The 20,675-nt window shown below is 39.5% G+C and overlaps 1 protein-coding gene across 1 annotated transcript; it reads right to left on the bottom strand.

The window, feature by feature from the left end:
* Window positions 1-5,524: 5,524 nt before the first annotated feature.
* LOC143284597 (uncharacterized) lies at window positions 5,525-19,670 on the bottom strand. Its single transcript, XM_076591423.1, has 9 exons — window positions 19,483-19,670; window positions 16,211-16,366; window positions 15,359-15,483; window positions 13,049-13,266; window positions 10,746-11,005; window positions 9,991-10,104; window positions 9,185-9,253; window positions 8,130-8,228; window positions 5,525-5,662 (listed from the first exon to the last, which is right to left on the bottom strand). Exons 1-9 carry the CDS (start codon window positions 19,504-19,506, stop codon window positions 5,540-5,542), a joined length of 1,188 nt encoding a protein of 395 aa, XP_076447538.1. The 5' UTR covers window positions 19,507-19,670; the 3' UTR covers window positions 5,525-5,539.
* Window positions 19,671-20,675: the final 1,005 nt, after the last annotated feature.

Genomic DNA, 20,675 nt, shown 5'->3' with positions numbered 1-20,675 from the left:
TAAATGACAAAGCTCATTGTAAAAGTTCTGTAAAGTGTAAACAAAGTTGGAATGTGTTTCTTTTTATGACAAAACTCTTCGTAAAAGATCTGTGATGTGTAGTCAAAGACAGAATGTGGTGATGGTGGTTGTCCTAAGGGTTTGAGGAAGACTTTTTCATTCAGAACTGCAACTGATCAATGAACCCGGAGGTGGTTCTGCAATCTCTGTCTTTGTGAGTCTGAGCAGTTGGGGCACTGGAGCTCGGATGCTGTGATCCTTGCCAGTGTTGTGCTGTGGTGTTGCTCGTTTGCAGCAATATTTGTTTTGGACACCAGGCCTCCTCAAAGTTGGCAGAAGTTTTTTCTTCACATTATGGCTTTCCAGTGTGATCATTCTACAGCATGTGGTGATAATCAAGTATAAGTTCTCAAGGACGAAACTTTTGCATAAAAATCTGTGAACTTCTTTGTGATCAGTATATTTATATGTTTCTTGAAGCTGTTTGTCTTGTTCTTGAAGACGCACAGGACTCCACCCTGTCAAACAAATGAACTCCCACAGCATCGAGACCACAGTGCTGAAGAACTTGATCTCAATGAAGGGTGCAAGACAACAGGTTGTTCAACTGAACTCTACACACACTGTGTGATTATGCTGTTTGTGAATGACATCAGGATTAGAAATTTCTGATTTTGTGTGTTTGGGGGGAAATTCAGCTTGTGGTAATAGTAATAGCAGTTGTGGAAGTGATACTACAAGACTCATCATCTTGTTCATATCTTCCAGCAATATTACCATCTGTGATTCAAGGTGCGTCTCTTTTTTTTTGCACCTTTTTCCACAATGTAGATGTTTTCTTTGAGTTAAATCATTGTCTGTATCTGCCTGACCAACAAACCCCCTGCCCCACTCTCCTCTGTTTTTCTCTCAGGTTGATAAATAAAAAAACAACATATGAAAGGTGGATTACAATTAGCCAATTCTAACATTCACACAATCAGTCTCTGATAAGTAATGCATGAAATTTTGTTTCGTGCTGCAGTGATGGACGTTTATTCAGTCATTGATACCAGTAATAATCATGGTGTTAGTGAAATGGTATTTATATAATAAAATAATGCATTTACATATCTAGAACATCACTAGTTTCTATGGCTGTAAACATTGAGGATTAGTCACCTAAAAGGAACATGGATAAAGTCAAGTCACAAAATATCACAACATATATTTGATATGATTCACAGAATACCACTGGCCACTTTTCAAGAGTTTACTGTTGCATTGGGAATGTAACAGAATGTGTGATGACAAAACAAACACATGTAGGATATGTTGGACATGCACAAGTACACCACAGTGATCTTGTGTTATAGGCTTAAGTCCTTAAGAAACACCAACAAAAATCTTATGATTAACAAAATAAATACAGATCAACCTGATTGATAATGTTTTAACACACACACACACACACACACACACACACACACACACACACACACAGAGGGAACAAAAAGATACACAACAAAGTAAGTGTTCATCTTTTTTTATATACATAAATGAGACAGGTCTCAGTTTTGCAGATCAAAAGATCTAAAAAAAAAATAGTCAGAGCACAGTTTAAAAGAGAGACAGCTAGATCTGAATTTGCAGATAAACAGATCTCTAAAACAAATTCAATGTACCGGTATGTAAGTTTAAAAATGAGACAGATCTGAGTTTTGCATATTTTACCTAAATGATCTCTTTTATTGACACAGTGGTATATCTCCAGAATAGATATGTAGCAGATGCAGGTCAAGCTGACACAAAAAGAGGACCCCTTTTTGCAAGTTTTTAACCATAAGACTTCAGACACTCAACACAATGAAATCCCCCAAACCCACCACTGCATTTTACAACACATTACTGTGTTAATATTTCACGAAACGCAACACACATGCATGAAAAATTCTCAAGAAATATATTCCACATGTAAATAAAATGCAGTTCTGTTTATAACAAATTCTGCACAATTCATTGATACAGGACCCATGATTTCATGAAACAAAATGAAAAGAAGAAAACAGAATAGGTATAACAAGCCACAGCGTAAATGCTTTTTTCTTTTGACTTTCCCAGCAAAACTGATTGCCTTTATTTGATTGCATAAAATGGTATAATATCGTTTGTTTCAAAAAAACAGCTGATTTGAAGGCAAATATATTCTGGCTTACCATTAGTGCTTTTAACGAAAACCACAGCATCTAAAGCAAAAGCACTGACGGAAACCAGTGTTTGTTGTGTTTTACACTGGAAATGGGAAAACATTGTTCAAAGGAATTTAATGGACAGTTTTGTTCAAAATATTGTTCAGAAGAATTTAATGGACAGTGGTGAATATATAATAAGTTGCTTAAATCTAACTTAGCAGTAGTGAATAGGTACATATGCATGTATGTGTTCATGCTTCATTTAATTTAACAAATATTTATTTTCAATCTGTTTATATATTAAGAAACAGAGGAAGTAGCACTGCACTAGAGGTATGAGAACTTTAAGAAACAAAACAAGAAATTTGCAATTAAGCACAATATTTAAAAGTCACAAAGCATAACACTTGATATACCTGTTCAATTTCCCCACCCACCCCCAGTTACTGACTTCATTTATTACTCAATAAAATATGTCTTTATTCAGATGTTAATCTATAGTATTAAGCTGTTTAACATTTTCTCAATATTTGATACTTTTACAGTGACATTCATTTCAAATGATTTAATGAATAAACACATACATTGACACATAAAAGGTAAATGCAGAAAAGGTTTTGTCTTAGATCAAATTAAACAGATAATGAAATAAGCAATCCCTACTCCTTGTAAAAAATTTAAAAAAATAAAAAAATAAAAGAACACACACACATCAGCTGCATAAAAACCAAGGAGATAGTGTTCAAAGACAAGGTTTGTGGCACAATATATTTTTATGGTATAAACTGCTCAAAGGTTAATGATATGTTGACAATCAATTTTCAAAGCAAAAGATCAACAGTTTGGCAAGAATGGTTAATAAAATGTCATTATACAATATATAAAAGAAAAAATGAGATTGTATGTACATTTTTTTTAGTAATGCTAAAACCACATTACCGATACACTTTGGGATTAAAGCTGTAAAATATATAGAAGAACAAATGCACAGTTTATATAATAAAAGACAATTAGTATCACAGCATTGGTTTTGAAAAAGTTCAAAGCAGCATATTTGCGTACTTTAAACAGAAGGTTCTGTCAACAAACAAACAAAAAGAAAGAAAAAAAGAGAAGAAAAATACACACAAAAAAAACAACAACAACAAAAAGAAGCAGACTTGTAAAATAATTCTTTTTAAAGCTACATATATATATATATATATATATCTGCATTTCAATACCTCTGTCAGCTGTGACTATTTTTAAGCTGTAGAAAAATAATCAACAATAAAATAATGCTGATATCTCAAATTACTGAAGGTACAGATTTTATATGTTTATTTTACCAAACCAGTTTCTAATGCTTAGTGCATTAATACAAATAAATCCTACATACTAATATATTTAATGCACCACCAGCATGGTGAGTGTGACTGGAAAAAACAACAATGAAACATAAAGTAAAAAGGGCACACTTATCTGTAAAAGCGTAAACTCATAAAAAGATATCCCCACATTGGTTAAAATGCTTTTTTGCTCATTGCAGGTCACACTTCATTTGCATTATTGCTTTCAAATAATTGTTCTTGTACATTTGCACTCATGGAAATTTTTTTTCTCTCCTGAATTGTAATTACAGTTGCACAGAAATGTAGAAATGCAGAAATGAAACAATCAGTTTCAACAAAAAAGTAATGACAAGTTTATATTTTGCATAACCGCTTGCCAAAGATAATCTCTGTGTTGTCATTCTCTTGAAGAGTACCTGTTTATCTTAGAAATAAGATAAAGAAGGGTCATTGTCCCATGCAAATATCAAAGGTTTCACATATCACACAACACAATGTACATGTTGCAAAAACAAACTGCTGCTGCATCACCAGTCTTGATCCAATATTGTGGGTGTTCCAAACCAAAGTTACAAAACAGACAACTGTTTCTTCAAGGTGCTGAGCTGGCAGTCAAAATGTTGTGTGTTTGAGTCACAGACGCTCCACATAAAATTGTCATTTTTACTATCCATCTTAATGCTTGTAGTTCTGGTAGTGTCAGTGTAGTGTTAATACTTTCCCCATTGTCCTGGGATGGTTATCCCTGTTGGCCTTATCACCTGAGGTAGGTGTCAACATTAAATCTGAATATAACTTACAAGGTGCACACACGTTTTTCTTTGGCATGAGAATAACACGACCGAGAACCAGTGTCCAGGGTCTGACCTGAGCACATCCAAGACAGACACAACAGCTCAGTAATCTGTGTACCAGACTTCCATCCAGGGGTTCAGGTTAGAGTCCCTGCAGCATGTGATGTGTGATGACATGTTCTGATCTGTATCATTGTCTTGGTGTGTGTATATATTTTCGATCTTCTTTTTTCTCGCTTGTCTTAATGTGCCGTTGATGCCATTTATGTGCTATTGTATATACATTGTTTCATAGGAGATGCTTAGAGCTCGCTATGTTTGTATTTGCATTACTCTTTTTGTCACAACAGATTTCTCTGTATGAAATTGGGGTTGTTCTCCCAAGGGAGAGTGCGTTGCTACACTGACAGCGCCTGCCTGCAATTTAAATTTGTTTTCCTATCAAAGTGGATCTTTCTACACAATTTTGCTAGGGACAACCCTTTTGTTGCTGTGCGTTCTTTTACATGTACTAAATGTATGCTGCACACACAGTAGTAATAGTATTATCATCATCTCCCTGGTCAACATCTGCAGACCCACCACCACCTCAACAATTTTTGTATACACATTCACATACACAGGAGGTAGATTAAATATTCCACAATCTATGAACGATTTGGTAACTTATAGACATACAAATCAAAACTCTTGTCATGCACGGTCCCTAAAAAAAGGGGTGTGGATGCTGAGACAGGTTATAAATATTAAAGCATTTCGAAAGATCTGAAAACATCATGTAAGACACGTAGTGGACAGTCAGAAAATGGGATGACAGGCACAACAGCTGGGTGTTTAATACACTGGACTGTCAGTCTGTGGGTCCTGGGTTTAAACCCCAGTTGTAGCATCTGGTGGGTTAAGTGGGGAGATTTCACCTATCTCCCAGCTCATCAGACGTGCACACCTACTAACGCCTGAACCCCCTTTATGTATTTATGCATATATCATTCAGAAGATCAAAACATGCATGTCAACAATCCCGTACACCATGTCAGCATTTGATGAATTATAGATAGAAACAAGGACATAGCCAGCATACACATCCTCAAGAACAGAGAACAGCTGCTTTGTAGTGAGACAAACACAGTCATACACAGAAAATCCCACCATACACACGAGTGAATGTGGATACTGCAGCCCACAGAGGAAGAAGAGGAGAACACAAAATGCTGGGAGGGAACGCTAGTGGCCAGGCGGCCGGTCACACTGTTGACGTTCCACCGTAGTTCTCCACAGGGTACATCTGTCTGGGCAGTGAGGTGTTCTCCTTCTGACCATGCGCAAAGTACCGTTCCTTGCCTCCGTGAGGGGCCACAGGGTAAATCTGTGACATGGAGAGGTAAAGAGATGTACATTACTGTTAGTGACATGGAGAGGTAAAGAGATGTACATTACTGTTAGTGACATGTAGAGGTGAAGATATGTACATTACTGTTAGTGACATGGAGAGGTAAAGAGATGTACATTACTGTTAGTGACATGGAGAGGTAAAGAGATGTACATTACTGTTAGTGACATGGATGGAAAGGTAAAGATATGTACATTACTGTTAGTGACATGGAGAGGTAAAGATCTGTACATTAATGTTAGTGACATGGAGAGGTAAAGAGATGTACATTACTGTTAGTGACATGGAGAGGTAAAGAGATGTACATTACTGTTAGTGACATGGAGAGGTAAAGAGATGTACATTACTGTTAGTAATATGGAGAGGTAAAGAGATGTACATTACTGTTAGTAATATGGAGAGGTAAAGAGATGTACATTACTGTTAGTGATATGGAGAGGTAAAGAGATGTACATTACTGTTAGTAATATGGAGAGGTAAAGAGATGTACCGTACAGTACTGTTAGTGACATGGAGAGGTAAAGATATGTATATCACTGTTAGTGACATGGAAAGGTAAAGAGATGTATATTACTGTTAGTGACGTGGAGAGGTAAAGATATGTACATTACTGTTAGTGATATGGAGAGGTAAAGAGATGTATATTACTGTTAGTGATATGGAGAGGTAAAGATACGTACATTACTGTTAGTGACATGGAGAGGTAAAGAGATGTACATTACTGTTAGTGACATGTAGAGGTAAAGAGATGTACATTACTGTTAGTGATATGGAGAGGTAAAGAGATGTACATTACTGTTAGTGATATGGAGAGGTAAAGAGATGTACATTACTGTTAGTGATATGGAGAGGTAAAGAGATGTACATTACTGTTAGTGACATGGAGAGGTAAAGATATGTACATTACTGTTAGTAATATGGAGAGGTAAAGAGATGTACATTACTGTTAGTGACGTGGAGAGGTTAAGATATGTACATTAATGTTAGTGATATGGAGAGGTAAAGAGATGTACATTACTGTTAGTGACATGGAGAGGTAAAGAGATGTACATTACTGTTAGTGACATGGAGAGGTAAAGAGATGTACATTACTGTTAGTGATATGGAGAGGTAAAGATATGTACATTACTGTTAGTGACATGGAGAGGTAAAGAGATGTACATTACTGTTAGTGACATGGAAAGGTAAAGATATGTACATTACTGTTAGTGACATGGAGAGGTAAAGAGATGTACATTACTGTTAGTGACATGGAGAGGTAAAGAGATGTACATTACTGTTAGTGACATGGAGAGGTAAAGAGATGTACATTACTGTTGGTTAATCTGTAACATGGAAAAGTCAAGAGATGTTTGAATCATGCATAAAAAAATCACTGTTAGTTTTAGGGTGGATGTCTGCACAGGGTTATGTTTGAATGTCGTCATTTTAGTGTTCAGATGCCTGTTTTGCTCTCTTTTTTTTCTTTTTTTTTACAAATGTGCGGTGCAGTTGAGCATGTTTTATATGGAAAAGCACTCTGTAAGTTGTATAATTATTATTATCATTGTTATGATGATGATCATGACAAGCAAGTCATTTATGTAATCAATATAAATACTGTTTTACATGATCATTGAAATGGAAAACATATAAAGCTCCACAATTAAGGAGTTAATCTTGAAGTGAAATGTAGATGTTCTGAAGTTAAAACTGTTGGACAGAAAAGGGCCTCTCCTTCGTTCATACTTAACTCATTCTACACTGCCCGATGACTTCCTTCATTGTACTCTCCGTACTATTTATGTTACAAGTAAAATATCTAAACAAAAAAACCATACAATTACATACAGCAGTGAAATTTTGTGAGAATATAGTATACAGAATAGACTGGACTAACATTTCACAAAGTTTCAAATCACTCACTTAATTATTGACTGAATTAACATATTTTGAAAAAAAATCTGTGTTTTTCACAACTGACATAAAGGGGGTGAGTTTTTCTCTTATAACAGAAATTTTACAATAGTGGTCTTTTGTAACCATAGACACTTCCTAATTGTAGCAATTGAATGGGCAAATGCGTATGCACAGTGGATATCCATTACAGAATCAGTTTGCATTCGACTTTGAGCCACAGTACTTGCTGAAGTTGACGGAGATGTCATCTTGTCGAGCGAGTGAGCGAGAAACTGTACACTTGCATGTATTGTACTCAAACAAAGGCATTTTCAGCCACAATAAAAGTACAGCTGCACTTTTGGGTGACTGTAGAACAGAGCTGTGCTGTTTAGTTTTGCACAAAAGTGTTAACCTATGAACTATGAATTTTTAAACTCGCGGTACGCTACAGCGTACCATAGTAATGAAGTGTTGTGCGCATGAGGTACACCATTGTGTACCTTAGTATAGAAAGAGCTAACTTCAATGTTCGTATGTCAACATAAAGGAAAATAGACAATACCTCTCCCCATCGATCCAGTGTCTCAAACTGCTGCTGCTGTTTCTTTGCCTCAACCCACACAGCCGCCTGACGGGTGAAACTGCGGGATAACTGGGTATTCTGTCAAACAAAATACAAGAACAAATATCTATAGGGTGGCTGTGATATTCATAAGAGATGAAAAATGAGAACAAAAAGCTGGCCAGTGTTTGATATTCAGATACGAAGGAAATGTAGATAATGATGTACTGAGGTACTTAAAATGTCTTGAACATGGGGAAGCTGGAAAGTAAACAAGTATATAACTTTCATGCTTTGTACAGGGCTACACAATAGGAGCACATCACTGCTAAATGTTTTCCATCAGTGTGATTGTCATAAAGAAACGGCAAAGAGGAAACCCAGAAAAGTCAACGATGATGAACCGCTGTGAGATAATTTGGAGTTAGTGGGTGGGAGAGAGAAATGTTATCATAGTCTGTACTTCTTTGGTGTTGGGTTTTTGACTCACTTGTGTAAACAAAGTGAGTCTATGTTTTAACCCGGTGTTCGGTTGTCTGTGTGTGTGTGTCTGTGTGTCCATGGTAAACTTTAACATTGACATTTTCTCTGCAAATACTTTGTCAGTTGACACCAAATTAGGCATAAAAATAGGAAAAATTCAGTTCTTTCCAGTCTTCTTGTTTAAAACAATATTGCACCTATGGGATGGGCACAAAAAAATAAAAAATGAAGCCTAATTATACGCAAACTGCATTTACTATTATATTTATATTTTTTGTATTCTCTAAACTTGGCACTTTGATCTGATATTCTGACACAACAACAAGAGCAGTCATTATTATCATTTTTTGTTCAAACAGGAACTTCTTTTGCTAAGCATGGAAGTTTTATTTATTTTGCAAACGTTTTGGTGCAGATAGTAAAAAAGGGAAATTACTCTGTAATTAATGCTAGGGGACTTAATTTGCTACAAGTGAGTCTTGAAGGCCTTGCCTCTCTTGTTGTTGTTGTGTTTGTGTTTTTTGTAGTTTTTTCTTTCTTTTCATTTGACAAAGGCAGAATCATACACATACCTCATTTTTCAATCTCTGATACCGTTTGTGTAGATCTTGCCTTGCTGATTCACTTGTACCAAGGCGTGCCTAAAAACAAAATCACCATCAATATCAACATCAATCATTATCATGATCATGCTAATAGTGATTATGTTACAGGAGGATGAAATATTTAAATCTAACATCCATGAAACCTCTTTCGTGACAGAGCTAGATCAGAACAGAGGACGATATGTAGCCTATTATCACAGGCTTTAAAACAACTGCTGTATAACACAAGGTTGAGTTCAGGGATATCACTTTGTATTGGGTAGGTATGCCTAATTGCAAACGATCCAGTCGAAGCGACCAGCTCAACGTGTGTACTGTAGAGATAACATGTCGTACGATAGTCAAACGTAGTTCTTTTGTTTTTGAAGGCTTTCTCTGATTGGTTGCACCAAGAAAAGTTCATCTGCTCATTCTTTTCAATGTTTTGTCAACATTTGAAATAGCAGGGGTGCCTGATGGTAAATGTGAACAGGCAAATCTAATTCCGAACTATGGCTTTGGGTACAAGTAGGCAATTAAAACAGAAGCAGGTCTTTAACTCATTAGACCTTACATATTATTGAAATATTGCACCAGACTGTTGTTTTGTTGGTTTTGATCACACATGCACACAAACATACAAACAGACATTTAATCACACACACCCACACTGCACACAAACACACCTTTTTGAGAGCACAGTAACTGTGCAGTATCGTTCTTCAAAATATTCCATGGTGTATTTACAAACGACACAACACACACACACACACACACACACAATCAAGACATACGAAAACAGTGTCCCTGTCAGTGGTAGCTGTTTTTGCCATCAGGACGAGGTCAGCATTGTCTTGTTTCAGACGCTGAATCTCCCGTCTCTGGATTTCATTTTCTTCCAGCAGGCACTGAAAGAGTCACATCAAAACTGCACAGAGCACAACCAGGGCAGCATGGTTTGGTGATTAAGAATAAATAAGTAAATCCATTATCGGCTAAATGATACGAGATTGTCTATGTCACTCTCTCTCTACCTCTTTTTCCTTGTGTGTACGTGTTCAACTAAACTAGTGCTTTTGTGTAGTGTACGTGTAAACATGCATAGATATGCAAACACACATTCGTAATTATTGTAGATGTTTAGCAGGATTCTTATTTTTGACTTTTTGAGTTTATTATAACCCATTGTATATAGAGTGAATATTGAAAAAAACATGTTTTAGACAAACATCCTGCTTCTTGACAAATATATCACTCATTGTTTAAACACATCATCGTCTTCAATCATTACATTACTGATGAAGGTTCTGTTTTGAACTGGAATATTTGAAAAATACAATAAGTAACAAAAAATAATGGCTTAGAATTTTTGGTTTGGTCTCCTTTTTTGTACAAAATCTCTGTGTGTGTGTGCGTGTGTGTGTGTGTAGGGATGTGTGTATGTGTGATATATATATATATATATATATATATATATATATATATATATATATATATATATATATATATGTCTGTGAGATACTCCAGGGACTTCATCTTTTGAACACACCTCATTCTTCCTGACAACATCATTCACGTTCGTGTTTGGCCCAACAAAGCTTTGCTCTTTCAACGGGGCAGGTTTTGGTTTGGGAACTGGGGCAGTTTTTGCACGGAGCCCTTGATGTTCTTTGGTGCTTGCTCTCTGTGACTTTGCAGCATTTTCTGTCTCTGACCGTCGCTGACCGTCCTCGTACATCTCTCGGTAGTGGAGCGCCATCTGCTGGGACTTCCTCAGTTCGTCTTCCAGCGCCTTGATCTTCAGGTTAGCTGAAAGAGGATGAAGAGGGTGGGGTGGAGGGGGGGGGGGTTGAAAGGTCATGGAAGTGATTGTTGTGTTGCATTGCATTGTATTGTACTGTACTCTAATGCATTGCATTAAGTTGTATCATTCTGCATCGCATTGCATTGCATTGTACTGCATTGTATCGCATTGCATTGTAATACATTGTATTGTGGGTTTGTTGGAGTTTTCTTGTTGTCTTTTTTGTCTTTTGGTCACAGTTTGGAATGCTCTACCCAGAGAGTGTGTCACAACAGATTTCTCTATGTGCAGTTTGGACTGCTCTCCCCAGAGAGAGTGTGTCACAACAGAGAGAGTGTCACCGCAGATTTCTCTACATGCAGTTTGGACTGCTCTCCCAAGAGAGAGAGTGTCACAACAGATTTCTCTCTATGCAGTTTGGACTGCTCTCCCCAGAGAGAGAGTGTCACAACAGGTTTCTCTCCATGCAGTTTGGACTGCTCTCCCCGGAGAGAGAGAGAGTCACAACAGATTTCTCTCCGTGCAGTTTGGACTGCTCTCCCCAGAGAGTGTCACCACAGATTTCTCTACGTGCAGTTTGGACTGCTCTCCCCGGAGAGAGAGAGAGAGTCACCACAGATTTCTCTCCGTGCAGTTTGGACTGCTCTCCCCGGAGAGAGAGAGAGAGTCACCACAGATTTCTCTCCGTGCAGTTTGGACTGCTCTCCCCGGAGAGAGAGAGAGAGTCACAACAGATTTCTCTCCGTGCAGTTTGGACTGCTCTCCCCGGAGAGAGAGAGAGAGTCACAACAGATTTCTCTACGTGCAGTTTGGACTGCTCTCCCCAGAGAGAGAGTGTCACAACAGGTTTCTCTCCGTGCAGTTTGGACTGCTCTCCCCGGAGAGAGAGAGAGTCACAACAGATTTCTCTCCGTGCAGTTTGGACTGCTCTCCCCAGAGAGAGAGTGTCACAACAGATTTCTCTCCATGCAGTTTGGACTGCTCTCCCCAGAGTGAGTGTCACAACAGTCCACTGTCACCCCTTTATTTTTCTGTCTGCAGGAGTATTTGTTTTATTGTCAGTTAGGATTTTTCTACAGAAATTTTGCAAGGGACAAACCTTTTGATGCCATTGCCATCGTTGTGGGTTTTTTTAATGTTCGCTATAAGTGCATGCTGCACACGGGACCTCTGTTAATCGTTTCATCCAAACAGCTAGCATCCAGACCACCACTCAAGATGTAGTGGAGTGGAAAAAATTCAGGTGAGTGGGATTCAGTGTCCTCAGATTCTCTTGCTTCCTACACAGACACATTACCACAAGGCCACCAAGGCCATAGAATAAGAGGAGACTGAATAATACTGATGTTTAGTTTACAAAGCATATATGTGTTGGATAGGTTCTGCAGGAGTGTGGGTTGGTTGGTTGGTCAGTCTTCTGTTCACATGATGTTAAGAGCAGTTACTTTGGATGAATTATGAAAGTAAAGTTTTTGTGACTGGTTCAGTCACTTAATTTGCAATATCATTAGCTACCCATATGATAAGTTGTTTATCTTTTGCGGCTTTGATTTCTAATAAGTTAATTCAGCTTCTATAACAAGGTACAACCTGTGTAAATGGCCGTCACTTACAGAAAGGTGTTGGAAAGTGGGTATCTTGTTTCAAGGTGTCAAAGCATGCAGACTGATCCATATAAGGTGCAGCATATCTGTTCTTATAAAAAAAAAACCTTTTTTTATACAAATAGCATCTCTATCTGAGTGGCACTGAATATATGTGTGCGCATAATGTGTGTGTGAGTGTATGTGAATAAAAGACATACAGAACATATTTTGTAATATGTGCAACTTGATTATGTAAATAAATAAATAAATAAAGAAGTTTAAAAAGAAACAAAAAATCCCATCCTTCTCTTCTCAGCTTGCCTCCAGTGCATTTTCTTTCATGGACACACACACATGCATACACACAGACACACACACACACACAAACACACAACACACACACAACCACACTACACACACACAACAACACACACAACACACTGTACCCAGCACAACACCTACCCCCTCTAACTTTAGCCTCCAGGGCGTGAGCAGCACGCAGTGTCTCAGAGCCGCTGTAGGATTGGGTCTGGGCATGACGCGCGTCCAGCAGGTGCTTGCGGCGCTGAGTGAGGAGCACCTCGTGTCGCAGAGCCTCATTCTGGGCCCGCATGGCGCCCATCCTGCTGGCCTTCAGCTCGTACAGCACTTCCTGCTGCTCTGGGGACAGCTTCCGTGATCTGTCGTTACAGGTGATGGTTGCAAGGTGTTTAAAGCACATGGACTTATCTATATACACTATATACTCTGTATAACATTGACTTAAAAGCATCCTGCTGCTCTGGGGACAGCTTCCGTGATCTGTCGTTACAGGTGATGGTTTCAAGGTGTTTAAAGCACATGGACTGATCTATATACACTATATACTCTGTATAACATCGACTTTAAAAGCCTCCTGCTGCTCTGGGGACAGCTTCCGTGATCGGTCGTTACAGGTGATGGTTACAAGGTGTTTAAAGCACATGGACTGATCTATATACACTGTATATTCTGTATAACATCGACTTTAAAAGCCTGCAACTCTAGCAAAAGCTTCCGCACTCTGTTGATCCAGGTGACAGTTTCAAGGAGCTGCCAAAGCATGTGGACTGATCTACTCTAAAAGCCTGCTCTGGCGACAGTTTCAGTGCTCTGGGAAAGGAAAGGATATGGGGGGTGGGGGTGAGCCAGAGCAATGCACCAATCATCACTTTGTCTTGTAGAAGATGAAATGTGCAAATTAAAAGATCCTGCAATCCATGTCAGTTTCACTTTCAAGGAGGCATCAAAGCGTGTAAACTGATCCATATATGTTATATAACATGTCTACTTTAAAAGCATGTTAACTGATCCCACAATCACCATTATCTTACCCCCCTCCATTACAACATAAGTGGTGGTCTGGATGCTTGTCAATTGGGGTCAGACAATAAACAGAGGTCACATGCGTAGTATGCACTTAGCCCACATTAAAGAACACATGACAACATAAGAGTTGTCTCTGGGAAAATTCTGTGAAAAAATCCACTTTGAAAGAAGAACAAATCCACTTGCAGGCAGAAAAAAGATGGCACTACACTGTAGTGATGTGCTCTAACTGGGGAGAGCAGCCCAAATCTATAGTGACAAAGAGTAATACAATACGATAGAGGTATAAGTATGTGCATGTTCCTAGTGTGTGTGAGAGAGAGACACAGAGAGAGACACACACAGAGAGACATACAGAGAGAGATAAAAACACCATAAACAAAAGTGAAGCAAATTAAACACAACTAAATGTATAAAAACATAACCAAAATGTAAATGAAATAAAATGAATATGACCAATACAACACAACACTGAGCAGGGACTGAGGTGGCAGTGCATACATGTGTCAATCACTCTGCCCTTGCAGAAGATTAAATTGATAGATATGTTAAAGATCACATGATCCATGTGTGTATGTGAGAGGGAGAGAGACAGAGAAACAACACCATAAACAAAAGTGAAGTAAAATTAATACAACTCAGGTGAGTTATGGAAACAAGAAGGCACATATTCAGCATACACACCCCAGAAAACAGAGAAGAGTGGTGCTGCGGTGTTAGCACAGTGTTGTGTAGCAGTGTAGAGCTGATAATGCGGTGTGTTGTAATGCTGATTAATGTGGTGTCTTGTAGTGCTGATTAATGTGGTGTGTTGAAGTGCAAGTTACTTACATAATGTAGCATTTACAAGTACAGAATGGTTAAGTGTACTTAGTTCAATACAGTTTGGGTAATGTATTCTCTCTCTCCCTTTTTCACAAACATACAAAACCACACACACACACACACACACACACACACACACACACACACACACACTCACAACACATACACACATGCATGCACGTATGCCTGCACGCACACACACACACACACACACACATGCACACATACATGCATGCACAATCACACACACACACACACATACATGCACACACACACACATGCACAAACACACGCACACACACATGCACACACAGACACACACACACACACACACACACTCACTCACACACACATGCACGCACACATGCATGCACAATCACACACACACACACCCACACCCACACACTCACACACACACACACATGCACACACACACACTCACACACACATGCATGCACAATCACACACATGCACAATCACACACACAAACACACACACACACACACTCACTCACACACACATGCACGCACACATGCATGCACAATCACACACACACACACACACACACACACACACACACACACTCCCACACACACATACTCAATAAATCCAGGACCCTTGGCGGTGGCTTGTTTCTCTGTCTGTCTGGAATCCTGCTCCTGGGGGTCTGCCTGTCCCAGGGCTTTCTCCAGATCCTTCTGGTTCGTCTTCATCTGTTCTTGTAACTGCAAGTAGTATGATTTGGATGATTTAGGTGCATTTGTACAGCACAGATATGGGAACAACCCTCTCTGTGTCTGTTTTTCTGTCTCTGTCTGTCTGTCTCACCTTCTTCTGCTAATGTTTAATTTTCTTTTTCTTTTTAAGTTTTTTGTTTCAGTTCACTTCTCTTCCCCCCCCCCCCCCCTTTTTTTATTTTAAATTACATTTGTTTTCTATTTTCTTTTCCTTTTTTGTCTTTCAAGGGCAAGATGAAACAAAAGGCATGTATGATTAACCTTGTACCCTCAGAAAATGAGAAATATTCATCAATACATTTATTCAGAACAGATACTATGATCGTAAACCTTTTTTCTTGCATTTCAGATCAGTCTTCATCATTTTTGAGTGTGCAACAGATTCAAAGGTAGGCTGACAGACTGGTATAAATAACTAGCCTTTGGATGCACAAAAAATCCCAATCAGATAAATAAAGATGTATTGTACACACTCGCACACACACACACATACACACACACACATAACACACACACACACACTCACTCACTCTCACACATACACAAACACACTCACATACACATACACACCCCACACATCCCCCCACCCACCCACACACAAATACACCCCCCATGCCCCCCCCCCCCCCCACACACACACACACACACACCACACACACACCAAACCACCCCTGTATCCCCTCCCCCCCACACCCTACCCCCACACATCACTGACCTTGCCGGCTGTGTCCTGCATGGCTTTCAGCGCCCCCAGCACTTCCTGCCGGCGCCGAGCAATGTCTGCCTCCTTCTTGACGCCACGCAGGTGCTGCACACTGCTTTGGGTGCTCTTCAGCTGCTCCGTCACCTTGCGGAACTCGTCCAGCAGGTTCTGCAGGCACAGCATCATGTTGGCTTCTTCACACTTCACTCTTGTAGGATCTGCAGTTCTACAGTTGCCACTGCGTTCGGCCAAATCCATTTATGCTATACCACATCTGCTAGGCAGATGCCTGACCAGCAGCATAACCAAACGCACTTAGTCAGGCCTTGAGTGCATGCATTGTATTACTCTTTTTTGTCACAACAGATTTCCTTTGTGAAATTTGGGCTGTTCTCCCCAGGGAGAGCGTGCTGCTATACTAAGAGTGCCACCCTTTGTTGTTGTTTTTCGTATTTTTCCTGCATGCAGTTCTTTTTTCTTTTATTTGTTTTCCTATCAAAGTGGATTTTTCTACAGAATTTTGCCAGGGACAACCCTTTTGTTGCCATGGTTTTTTTTTACATGCGATAAGTGCATGCTACACATGGTTTATCATCTCATGCGAATGACTAGCATCCAGACTACCACTCAAGGTCTAGTTTTGGGGGAGAAAATACTGGCGACTATAGGATTCTAACCAGTGTGCTCAAATTCTCTTGCTTTCTAGGCAGTTGCGTTACCTCTAGGCCATGACTCCACTAGGATCTACAGTTCAGTTTCAGTTTCTCCAGGTGTCACTGCATTCGGACAATCCCATCTATGCTGCACCACATCTGCTAGGCAGAAGCCTGACAGCAATGTAACCAAACACGCTTAGTCAGACCTTGAGTGCATGGGTACAGATTTTTGTACCTATCAGACTGAATTTCTTCTACAGAATTTTGCCAAAAGGACAACACTCTCGTTACCATGGATTCTTTTTCAGTGTGCCAAGTGTGTACTGCACACGAGACCTTGGTTTATTATCTCATCCCAATGACTATACGCTCAGTTTGATTTTCCAGTCAAACTTTGGGGGAAAGGGTGAGAGCAGAATTTGAACTTAGACCCCAACAGACTCTGTATTGGCAAATGATAGTCTTAACCATTCTGCCACCTTCATCTCCATTCCTCTGCAGTTCAACAGAGAAAAAACGCAGCTGGAGATCTTTAAGTATTTCATCTGTGCAGACATGGAATTCACTCATTTTTTCAGTCTGTTGCCGTTCCCTCCCTTAAAACTAATCTAAAAGCATTCCCATTCAAGCAGTCTCTAGATAACTGAGGCAATCCATTCCATATCTGTACTCTGTGCATCCACATCTGTTTCTTCCATGTGTGTTTGTGTGTGCTACGGATCCATTCCATTTACGCATACTTAGATTCAAACTCTCGACTGTTGACAGCCATTCTTTCTCTGTCTCTGGACCTTGCAATTTGGAATGAACTTCCTCTTTCGCTTCATCAAGTCTCCACACTCAGCTCTTTCAAGTCTGGCCTTAAAACACACCTCTTCCCAAAATAGCCTCCCTCCCCTGCCTCTTCCTTGTCTTCAGTTTCTCCAGTTTTAGGGTTATGCGTGCATGAGAATGACTGGTGCGAAAGTGCTTAGATTTGTCTATGCACAAGATTCAGCGCTATATAAATACCATTATATTATTATTATTGCTACTCTGAGTATGTCTTCTTGTGTGCTTTGTGTTTCACTGGGTGATATGTTATAATAAAGCACTTTGAAAGGTTTAAAAAAAAAAAATTAAAAAAAAGCTTTAAAATGTACTACCATTCTTATTACTATCATTAGAATCAGTGAACAGATACTACACTCTGCTGAGGCTATACATAGAGAATCTGGTTAGTGCTCAGATATATGTAAGGAAGGGTGAAGTCTGCACGTCTCTGGTGTTCTTTCTGTGATAGTGTTCTTTTCCTAATAAGGTGGTCAGTTTGAGGGATGGTAGGCAAGTCTAGAAACTGTGCTTGCATGTTTATACTTGTAGGTCATAACAGAAAGTGTCATAGCATCATTTCAGGAAAACACATGCCAGTTCATCAGCAATTGTCTTTATTGTCCAGTTTGAAACCAGAAAAAATGTCTTTGGTCCCCTCTAATGCAGTTATTAATTATATGAATCTCAAAAACATCACACTTATAACAAAGACAGCACACTCTTTAGGAAGAAATTGAATATATACTTTTTTTTTAATTAAAAAAGGATTGTTAGCATTGACATTCATTTATAAAAGTTCACACACACACACACACACACACACACACACATACACACACACAGCAACACCATTGTTACACACACACACACACACACACACACACACACACACACACAATCTGATGTATAACAAATGCAAATGTCACAATATGAATAAGTTTTGCACAAGTGGTAGGAAGTATTTTGTTGCGACAGAAAATGGGGTCATGCTTTCTCGACTGCTGTGTGTGTGTGTGTCTGTGTGTGTGTGTGTGTGTGTGTGTGTGTGTGTGTGTGTGAATGCATGAGCACATAATTATGTGTGCATAAAACATGTACATAATTGTGTGTGTACATAACATGTGTACATGCACGCATGCTAGAATGTGCTAAGGTATCAAAGAAAATCTTCTCTTGTGCACTTCACACATTCACAAAGTTCCCTTTCATTCTGATATTTCACATACATTTTGTTTGCTATCTTCTGTCTGTTTAATTTTTAGCTAAAATATACAGAATCATTTGTGATGGTTACCTGGCATCATAAGCGGTAAAGTGCCCATGATTTACTACAGTGTCTGTTCTTCAGATTGTTATTTGCATAAATCACCAAAAACAAAACCTCACAGTGTTGCTCTTTCTAATACACCTGTGCATGCACAGTACAAACATAAAAAAGTACACAAACTTGCTACATTAATTGTACTGTGATACACACAAAATGAACAATGCCTACACATGCACTCTTTGCTTATGCACACACTCATGGAACACACACACACACACACACACACACACACACACACACACACACACACACACACATGCTTGAACACAATCACAGAAATGTACCATTATTTGCTTAGGCAATACAAGGAAAGCAATTACACTATAACACCACACACACACACACACACACACACACAGGGACAGACGCAAATCCACATGTAAACATTCAAAACATGACGAGAGAAAGGGAAGGGTGACAACACTTCCATTAATTTCTCCACAAAAAAAAAGCAGAAACCAGCAATGCATTATCCTCCGTGACCAAACCTGCAGTGCTTGAGTGGTTGCCATGATCCTCTGCTGTCAGAGCACGATCCTCCTCCCTCACATAAACCTAGTGGAGCGCTCACAGCAAACTGTGTGTAAAACTGGCCAGCTATAACAAAGACTTAGCGGGGGTTTAATGACCTGACAGGCAGTTTACTCCTTACACTCCCCTCACTGTTTACCTCCGGATTCTAAGGGCAACAAAGGCTTTGGTCAAGGGAGTTTAGTCTCAATCAGTGGTTTAGTAAACGTACTGCAGTACTCTCCCTTCCTTCATAAGCAATTTTTACGTGCCCCACCGCGTGAGGGTGTGTGTGTGTGTGTGTGTGTGTGTGTGTGTGTGTGTTTTGTACTTATAAAACCAGGGCACCTGCCGTCTTAGAAAAAAAAGAAAAGGGGAGGTGGGGGAGGGTTGTGGGTGTTGGGCGCTTTTGTGCAAGGTGACGGCTGACCCTGATGTATAAAATGGTCAATGGCACTGTAGACATCCCCCAGACAAATTTCTCAAGAAAGGATCCAGCAGAACAAGATCAAATCATCGACACAAATTTGTCCATCTTAGCTCCTCCTCTGACCCTTATAAATACAGTTTTTTCCCACCAACCATCCCCGTCTGCCTACAACAGCAGCAGAGGCTCCCTCCTTGGTAGCTTTCAAGAGGGAGCTGAACAAGATCACAGTTTAGTCCCCCCCCCCCCCTTTTTTTTTCTTTTTCCTCCGGGGGGACGCTGCGAGTGACGGTGGGAGGGAGTATGTACACATGTTCTTTCTCATTGTCACCCCCTCCGGAGGAAAGATAGGTCTACTTAGGTTATGATTAGGTTTTTACGCCTCTGCGCACACAGGTCATTAATAGTCAGTAATGACGGCTGACCTTCCAATTTGAAGACGGTAATGGGACAGATGAACAGAAACAGGCCCATGATTGTCACACAGATGATGGTTTCCGGTGTTCACTTCTGTGTAGTATACAGGAGCTCGGTTTCTTTCTCTAAACGCATTTCAAGTTGTTTCTTGAGTATACCTCGGATTACAACCAAAGCAAGATTTTAGCCACCGAGGGACTCGCCAGTCTTGAAGCTGAAATTGGATTCACTTGACTTGTGGTCCCGGGAAGAAGCTGAGAACCCTTTCAAGTGGTTAAATTTTGCTCCTCTGTTGCAGACTTTAGTTTGGATGTTTGTTTTTTTTGT

Source organism: Babylonia areolata, chromosome 8 (assembly GCF_041734735.1).
Source record: "Babylonia areolata isolate BAREFJ2019XMU chromosome 8, ASM4173473v1, whole genome shotgun sequence".
NCBI classification, from domain to species: domain Eukaryota; kingdom Metazoa; phylum Mollusca; class Gastropoda; order Neogastropoda; family Buccinidae; genus Babylonia; species Babylonia areolata.
The sequence above is the reverse complement of the archived record's forward strand: the minus strand, read 5'-3'. Positions and strand labels throughout refer to the sequence as shown.

What these genes read in the sequence shown, in the direction of transcription:
- LOC143284597 (XM_076591423.1), bottom strand. Translation starts at nt 19,506, where the DNA reads ATGGCAACCACTCAAGCACTGCAG. An exon ending in GGAGGCTAAAGTTAGAGGGG is followed by an intron (nt 11,006 to 13,048) that starts GTAGGTGTTGTG and finishes ATCCTCTTTCAG; the next exon opens with CTAACCTGAAGATCAAGGCG. An exon ending in ATCAGAGATTGAAAAATGAG is followed by an intron (nt 8,229 to 9,184) that starts GTATGTGTATGA and finishes TTTGTTTGACAG; the next exon opens with AATACCCAGTTATCCCGCAG.